The sequence below is a fragment of the Notolabrus celidotus genome, chromosome 18 (assembly GCF_009762535.1).
Source record: "Notolabrus celidotus isolate fNotCel1 chromosome 18, fNotCel1.pri, whole genome shotgun sequence".
Taxonomy (NCBI): Eukaryota; Metazoa; Chordata; class Actinopteri; order Labriformes; family Labridae; genus Notolabrus; species Notolabrus celidotus.
This window is the reverse complement of record NC_048289.1, coordinates 24,526,528-24,534,860: the sequence shown is the minus strand read 5'-3', so window position 1 is coordinate 24,534,860 and position 8,333 is coordinate 24,526,528. Positions and strand designations below refer to the sequence as shown.

The 8,333-nt window shown below is 40.7% G+C and overlaps 1 protein-coding gene across 1 annotated transcript; it reads left to right on the top strand.

The window, feature by feature from the left end:
* Window positions 1-334: 334 nt before the first annotated feature.
* On the top strand, window positions 335-7,630 carry prph2a (peripherin 2a (retinal degeneration, slow)). The gene is made up of 3 exons (XM_034708167.1): window positions 335-1,236; window positions 3,010-3,256; window positions 6,544-7,630. Exons 1-3 carry the CDS (start codon window positions 656-658, stop codon window positions 6,748-6,750), a joined length of 1,035 nt encoding a protein of 344 aa, XP_034564058.1. The 5' UTR covers window positions 335-655; the 3' UTR covers window positions 6,751-7,630.
* The last annotated feature ends 703 nt before the right edge of the window (window positions 7,631-8,333 follow it).

The window sequence follows — 8,333 nt, the reverse complement described above, 5'->3', positions numbered from 1 at the left end:
ATGCTCCATTATTAGCTCCACTTTCTTGCCCGTGGTCTTTGTCAGCCCTCACCTGATGCTTCCACTGTCCCCTGGTTCGTTTGATCAAGGCAACCATGACCACGTGAACGCTCAAACCAATTACGGCCACTGGCAGAGGCTTACGATCAGGCTCATCTTGTGGAGAGGGATTTCTGCAAATTGGATCAGGCTTCTTACAGGGGCTTACCATGACGTACTGCAACTTTGAGTTTAATCAAGAGGATCCTCGGCAATCCTCCACCTCTCAAGGAGAACGGAGCATCGCAATTAGCCTCACCTGTGTGTTAAGGAAGGAAAACCCGTCAAAGCTAGGGAAACAAAGCCTTGTGAAGTTTTTGTCACAATGGGAAAGGAGATATCTTTGGAGAAATAACATTCCAGCACTGTTCCCGGGTCCTCCTGGGTTTTTCTTCTTGGTTCTTTTGCTGTGGGATGGATTACAGGTTGAACTGAGTTCTGTCCTGTACTGGTGGACCAGCTAAAACAGACCCTGAAAGCAAACAGACGGGGAACTGCAGGTTGGCGTATTCAAGAACACTGAACCAAGGGGCTTTCCAGAAATCTTGGAGCTCCTGCTGTTCTAGATTTTCATTTGATTCTTCTTCACAGGTAGGGACGCAGCACAGGTTGAACCATGGCTTTGATGTTGGTGAAGTTCGATCTGAAGAAGCGAGTAAAGCTCGCTCAGACTGTCTGGTTCATGTACTGGTTTGCTGTAATGGCTGGCGTGCTTGTCTTCAGCATGGGCCTTTTCTTTAAGATTGAGCTGCGGAAACGATCAGAACTCATGGACAACAACGAGAGTCACTTCTTACCCAACCTGCTTATATTCATGGGTCTAATAGCCTGCGGCATCAACGCCTTTGGAGGCAAAATCTGTTATGACTCATTGGACCCTTCCAAGTTTTCCAAGTGGAAGTCCATATTGAAGAACTTCTTGGTAGTCTGCGTAGGGTTCAATGCCCTGTTGTTTGTGACGGCCCTGCTGTGTTTCGTGATGAGGATCCCTTTTCAGTTCACCCTGGCTGAAGGACTGAGGAACGGCATGAAGTTCTACAAGGATACAGACACACCGGGTCGCTGCTACATGAAGAGGACTCTGGACCAGATGCAGATGGAGTTTCGTTGCTGTGGGAATGACAACTACAGAGATTGGTTTGAGATTCAGTGGGTTAGCAACCGCTACCTGGACTTCAGCGCAAAGGAAGTAAAAGAGTAAGTGGCAAAGATCTAAAACTACATCCCCCATGATCACTTTCCAAAGTTAGGGATCGTAGATCTGCCTGGTGATGTTGGACTGGGTGTTTTTGGCTCAAGGGGATTGTCATTGAACCTGAAAGTATCAAGGTGGGAGCATAAGTGGATTTGAGGTGAAGGTAGGTTAGGGCAGGTGTATTATTCACTTTCGTTCACTGAAGATTAGCATCACAGAAATGGTGGCATTTGGGGCTGCCAAGGTGGAGCAGGTTACTAGGCAGTTTTATGGATAAGGTGAGGAGGAGGGACCTGAGGGATTAGCAACAGAAAAAGATAAGAGGTCAAAAAGGCACGAGTAGGATTAGAAGAACATTGTTCTAGCCGGGTGAAATGTGACATCCATACCCACTAACACCAATCAAATTTACTTAGACTGGATTTCTTTTGGAGCAACAAGTGTCTGTTAACTCTGTGAGGAATATTGTGGAGAAGTTTAAGCTCTGACTCTTAATTAGTGTTTAATCTCAGGGATTACAGCGTCCATGTCTTTTAAGTGTCTGTCTTTTCCAATCAGCAGGGTACCTGGCAACACTCCAGGGTCAGCATGGCTGAGTAAAAGTTTGTGGCTGGGATTTTCAAATGAAAACTTTGGCTTGTTAATTGCAGTAATACTGGACTTCATCATGGGGTTGCAGATATAACACATACACAAGAAATAGACCTCTCTTACAGCCCAGAGATGGTTGTGAAGGTTCTTAGCCATGCAGGTTGTGGAAGTCTAATCCAAAAGGCAACTGTTGGAACCAAGTCCAGTTGCCTTTTGGATTAAACTTGGAAATGGTCCACAGACTTCCTCGAAGGACTTCATCATGTTTAGAGTTCAGTGCAGTCATATCTATAATTACCAATGTCTTAAATATTGTTCATTACAGCCTTACAGTGTGATGTTTCCCATATTCTGGTCTATGTACTGAAGTGGTTTTTTGGGCCTCACTGGGCTTGATCGGATGTTTAATAGCTTGTCCATATTTGACCTTCCCTGGTGTCAGTGATCCAATTATGAGGTCTGTCCATTGGCCCACAGCTATCAATCACAGCTGATCACTGACACTGGTATGCTCATTGTCATACACTCTTTCGTGTCGTTTAAATGGAACCATTAGTTCACTTTTATTGGTTTAGAGCAAGATTATCTGGGTCCAGACCCCAAAGTAGAGTCCTACATTTTTCTACCTGTGCAATGAGATCTTTAAAGTAGAGGTGTTATCAGTTAGCACAATCAGAGATGATTAAGAGAGCAAAATATACTCTAGGGAATGAAGATGAGTGGTTCCGGACTGATGATTAGGAATCATAAACGTATTTTTATGATCCGCAGGGTAGGAAGCACAGTTAAAGAAATACTCACAAAAAAAGTGTTTGACTAATACTTTGCCTGTGTTTGAGAAATGTTTGTTCATCACTGTTTGTTGTTGAAAGACGGACTGGTATTGTTTCATGAATAGTATTGTAAAGTGCAGGATCATTGGGTATGTTCTCAGGAAACATTTCTATGCTTAGTAGCGAGCTTTATTGATTTGATTGCATTGAGCAGCTTAAAAGATAAAATGCTCAATATTCTGCAAAAAAAAATAGAACCACCTTTAGTTATTTTGGGAGAAAGCATGCCTAACTTTGCTAATTTTAGCCTGCACACTTAACAAATATAGTCCTTCAAGTTCCTCACCTTTAATCTCACCTCCTACTCGTCATAACGTGATACTGACATGACACTCTGCCTCATCCTCTTAGCCGCATTGGGAGCAACGTGGACGGACAGTACCTGATGGATGGAGTCCCATTCAGCTGCTGTAACCCCAGCTCCCCAAGACCCTGCATCCAGTTTCAGATGACCAACAACACTGCCCACTACAGCTACGACCACTACACAGAGGAGCTCAACGTTTGGAGCCGTGGCTGCAGTGAAGCTCTGCTGTCCTACTATGGAGGCATGATGAACACCATCGGAGCGCTGGTGCTTCTGGTCACTTTGCTGGAGGTCAGGGCATCAACACAAATACACAAAATTCAAACAAATGTGTTGCATGGAATCACCAGTCATTTTCACAAAGGGGTCTGGAATTTCTCCCTCCATTTTCCATTTCAGTGCAGTAATCAATCTGCCAAGACCAAAAGCTTCTACCTGGCTAAGTTAAACTTACAACATTTGGCTTCTAGTTTAACAAACTAAACAGACTTTGTCATGACATGACTTAGTAGGCAGCATTTACCAGTTATGCTTAAACTGACCGACAGTCTTAGTACTAATCTGATAGTAAATTCTACATCAGGGGCAGCCATCTTGGTTGTTTACAAAACTGCCCCAATGGCTTTCCTCTTCATTGTCATGTTTTGCATCAACTCTGCTCCCATTAGCAAACACTGAATTTGGTCAGATTGGAAATCTACCTTAATTGTAGGACTGCAAATTAACACCACTTGAATCAGTCGAGGTTAAACCAATGCTTGCTCTACCATGTTAAGATTCATCAGAAATGGCTACCTGCACCATTAATTAGCCTTGTTAATTACTTCTCAAATGTAGGGTAAAAGTTAACAAGACCAACACGTATTAACCAAGCAATGCGTATATTAGTACTAGAAGATTTTCTATTTGTGTCACTTTTCAGTGTCAGATTTTCAAATGTGAAGTCAGCAGACTTCATATTGGAAATGCTGACTCAACCTAACTTTTGATCAACCTAAACACAGGCATAAAGGTGGTGTTCAGGTGGGCCTTCAACTGCCTGGCAAACAGCTACAACACACCAACCTGTCAGTCAAACCAGCCAGTTTACGCAGTACTCTTAGCTCTAACTTAATCAAAAAAGACAAGTTCAAAACAAATTTACTTACCTTAAGTTTAAACCCAAAAAGGAATGAGCTATCAAGACCAAAACCTATATTTGAATCAGTCCGCAGACATGTCTACTCCTGCTGTAAAGTCTCAATATTGGTTTAATTTCACACATTTAAAAAGACAAGACATAAGGGAGATTTTTCAAACAGCAGTTTGTTATTGAATCAAAAAATACTTTAAGGCTAACAATAAGTGTCTTGGTTTGGCAAATGCATTTACAACTTACAATTTTGCAATTTACCTACCTGAGATGAAAATGATACCCAGCCACTTCTCAAGGCTTTTTCACAAAGTTACATTACTTCCATGTGTGCCATATAAAAGGAATGAGTACTTTAAAAATAAACCTTTAAAAAATATATTTTATAAATGTACAAACACTTGTAACTCAAAAAAATGCTGTAAAATGAATAATGAAGGTATATGTGTAGACAGTGTTGAGTTTCCTCATCACTCATATCTAGTTCATGTAGTGAGTTCTGATTAGCTTCCAAATTTAATGTGATCTTTACATAACTATCCCAATTAAGCAGCCAAATGTGGACACAGCCTTCAACGGTCAAGCTCTGACGTACATCATTCAGCACGGTTCAAGTCTCCAGATTCTTCGAAAGTCAAAGGAGAGTCAATGTATGGCCTGGCAGCACAGTGAGAGGAAAGGCCTTGTGTATAAACATGTAGGATAAAGCTCTGACCCAGTTGGCAGGTCATTTCCCACACACCACCTCCATCATCATCTGTGTGCTATTAATCCTCACCAAACAAGTCAGCCCTCCTCCTGCCACACTGCCAGGTATCCCTGCGCCACCTCTACCTAGAGCTTACCTGGGAGAATCTCACCTACCACTTTATACCTAAAAGTTAATCCTTGAGCAGCCAAATGGCATCCTGCCTCAACCTCAACTCAAATCTGTTGTTGTTGTTCAGGTCCAGGAATCTTCAATCCATTACAGACGGATAAATCCGTAGAACTTGGTGAACTCGGTGATGAGCGGTTTTCTGTCACCTCGAGAAGACAATGAAACTTTTTCTCTAGATAAACTCCAATCCATGAAATCCGGCTTGCAACCTTACCTTCAAAATCTTGGATTAAAGCAGGGCCCTGAATGCTTTCGAGGCGTGCAGTTGCAAGAAGATTTCAGAGGAGTTACGCAAGGTCCTCTGACACGGATAGAAACGAACGGGTTAAGCTTAGTGAGGTGATGAGGACAGAACCACTTACTGGATCTTGAGCTCTCAATCTGGTTTTGGATCACTGCTAATAATCTTAAATTACCTCTCCTCATTCCTATAGATGAGATTTTACAGATTTGGAATATTTTTTCTTATATTTTTCATTTTTTGTCCTCTTTTTTAAAAATCTCTTCACACCTAATCACACATTACCCATATTAAACTCCCACATTTACACCTCACATCGAGGACACACTTTCACATATGCAATAACAAAGGTAAACAATATGTTGTAGTTCTACTCCAACAGTTAATGAACTTTGTTTAGTTGTACCATCTCTTTGAATTTGTTCATGTTTTACCAATTTAACAAAAGAAGGAAAATTATGTGGAGGATATTTTAAGCATAATAATAAGACAAACAAATACAACCATAGATAATTAATCTGTGCATTTTATCCATTAATTAGTTGATCTTTAAAGTAAGGAAAACTGTCAGACACAATTAACCACAGGAAATTAATTTAAAAGATGTTAAAATTGATCTACTTTTAAAAAAATACTCTACTTTAAATAAAGCTCCTGTGAGAAACTTTCACCAAAAGCATCTTTGCTGATTTTGTCTTGTACATGATTTAACTTTTGTGTCTTAAAAAAGATCTCACCATTTTCTGTTTTGGTTGTCAAATGTATCAGAATCTTTGCTGAGGAACATTTTTAGAAAAGGCTCTCTTAGCATTAAGTTTCATCACTTAGTCAGATGCCTACCCCCTGCCAGTGGTTTCAGACATTCATAACAGCTAAATGGAAATAGTCACTGTTCCTGTTGATGGTCTTTTGTGCTTTTTTAGGTCATAAAGAAACATCAATAGCAATTTCAATCAATTTCAACCCCTCCCAAATATAGCTTTAAAGTCCAAATAAGCAGCAAGATCTCACATTTCAGAAACCAGAATAAGTGTTTCTTCAACACATAGACTTACTGTTCAAACACTTTATCAGTCATCAGTTTAAATGATGATTAGAGTTTTAAATGGACTTGTCCTTAAGGAATGCTAAACTTGAAAGCTGTTTCTATTGGTCTGACAGGTTTTTAATAAATCTAGATGCAGTTATGTGTTTTAAATTTGTTATTTGGGAGCTTCACTTTTCATTTCTCTTCTTGTATGGGATAATAACAAAGAGGCCTGACACATAACTTTGTTGGTTTGGTGAGTTCAGCTTTGTCTAACATGCCTTCCTTTCCGTTTCAGATCGGTGTGACCATCGGCCTGCAGTACGTGGACTCCTCCCTGTCCACCCTGGCTAACCCCGAGGACCCTGAGAGTGAGAGCGAGGGCTGGATCCTGGAGAAGACGGTGAAGGAGACGTTCACTGACATCATGGCCAAAATGAAGGCCATGGGCAAAGGCAGCAAGGTGGAGGAGGGGGGTGAGGCGGCGGTTGCAACAGTGAGCTGAGCTAACCCTCCATCCTGCAAAAAAAAAAACTGACATCACTCCCACGTGAAGAGGAGAGGACGGGGACGTGTGAGAATGCTACGTTTTTCTACCAACGTTTGTTATGTAGACACCACACACATATTCTGCTATGAAGCCCTTTTTAAACGGACTCCTTCTTACAAACTGACTCCTTGCATTGATAATTATAAACTGTGTATTCATACATAGAGAGAGATTATAGGATGAGTTATGTCATGGTTTTTTCTTTTGGTTTTTCCCAACCAAACAAATCCATCTCACACTTTTAAAGAGATTTTGTTTCCATCAATTTGGGTTTGGACATTTCCTGATACCAAAAAAGACGAGTTGAATGTTATATTTATTGATAAAAGTTATGAACGCCAGAGGTGCATATGAAAGACAGCCCAGGAAAAATTGTGTTTTATTTTTGGTAAATCATTTGGCTTTAGCTGGTTCTGTATGAAGTCCAAACCAACCCAAAACTTTACCCGCCTGAATCCAGCTTTTTTTTTCCATACTCCTGTCCAACTTTGCCCACAGTGATGGCTGGATAATCTCCTGAGATGGAGTAAAAATACAAATTGAATAAGTCATTATGGTTTATGAATGAGTGGTGAAAAAGTCAGGCTTTTTAAACTGGACGTGAAACAAGGAGGGCAAACTCCAAACCTGCGATGACGACAGAAACTGGCAGCTAAATCTCAGCTCCTGATCCCTGTATATGCCAGATTATATTGAAAGTTTCCCTTTTGCATTCAGTATCTGTATATTGACACACATGTATGTATATTCTAACACACGGGTTGCTGTCTTTGTACATAGTGTAGAAACGATGAAAAATATTTTTTAAAAGAATGTAATTAAGCTAAATCTTTTATTTAACCATGTAAAGTTTGTTTTCCATATTTTTTCGGCTTCTGTGTAGAAAAAAAAAGAGTTTTTGCTGATTGTATAAAAACAAATAAAGGATTTTAGAAGACGTGGTCCGACAGTGAAATGAAGACGTGGTGTTAAATCGACCTTGAGTCGCACAAACCTGAGATCAAGACGTGAAGGCATGCTGTGAGTGCCACAGGGTTCCTGATTAACTCAATAGGATAAGGGCTATTACAGTATTACTGCTTTCACATGGACATGGGATGACTCTTCACATGTCCACATGAGTGTGTGTGTGCGCAAAGAAGTCTATGCATGTGTGTTGCAGTAAGCAAGTCTCGGTGAAGGTTGCTCTGTGGATGCATTTTTTTTTAATGTTGATTTCATGCACAACCTGCTTTTTGTGCCTTAAATCAGCTCTGCAATGACCTCTGACTACAGAGGAAGCAAGAAACAAATCCATTGATCCCCTCAGCTCATGTCAATAAATAGCAACTAGGACAGTTCTGTTTATCTATTTGCTTTTATCAGAGTCCTCTATACCACAGCTGAGATCCATGTATCTATGAGCTATTACAACGTACCGTGGTTAATACAGATGGGGTGATGTGTTGGATGTTGGGTGCTGTGAGGAGTCAGCATGAAAAGTAAAGAGGCCAACTCCATGTGGTATTTTTGTTGGACCAAAGCACATAACCTGTGCT

Coding starts and splice junctions, on each gene's coding strand:
- prph2a (XM_034708167.1), top strand. CDS start 656: ATGGCTTTGATGTTGGTGAAGTTCGATCTGAAGAAGCGAGTAAAGCTC. Junction 1,237..3,009: donor AGCGCAAAGGAAGTAAAAGA/GTAAGTGGCAAA, acceptor TCATCCTCTTAG/CCGCATTGGGAGCAACGTGG. Junction 3,257..6,543: donor TTCTGGTCACTTTGCTGGAG/GTCAGGGCATCA, acceptor TTTCCGTTTCAG/ATCGGTGTGACCATCGGCCT.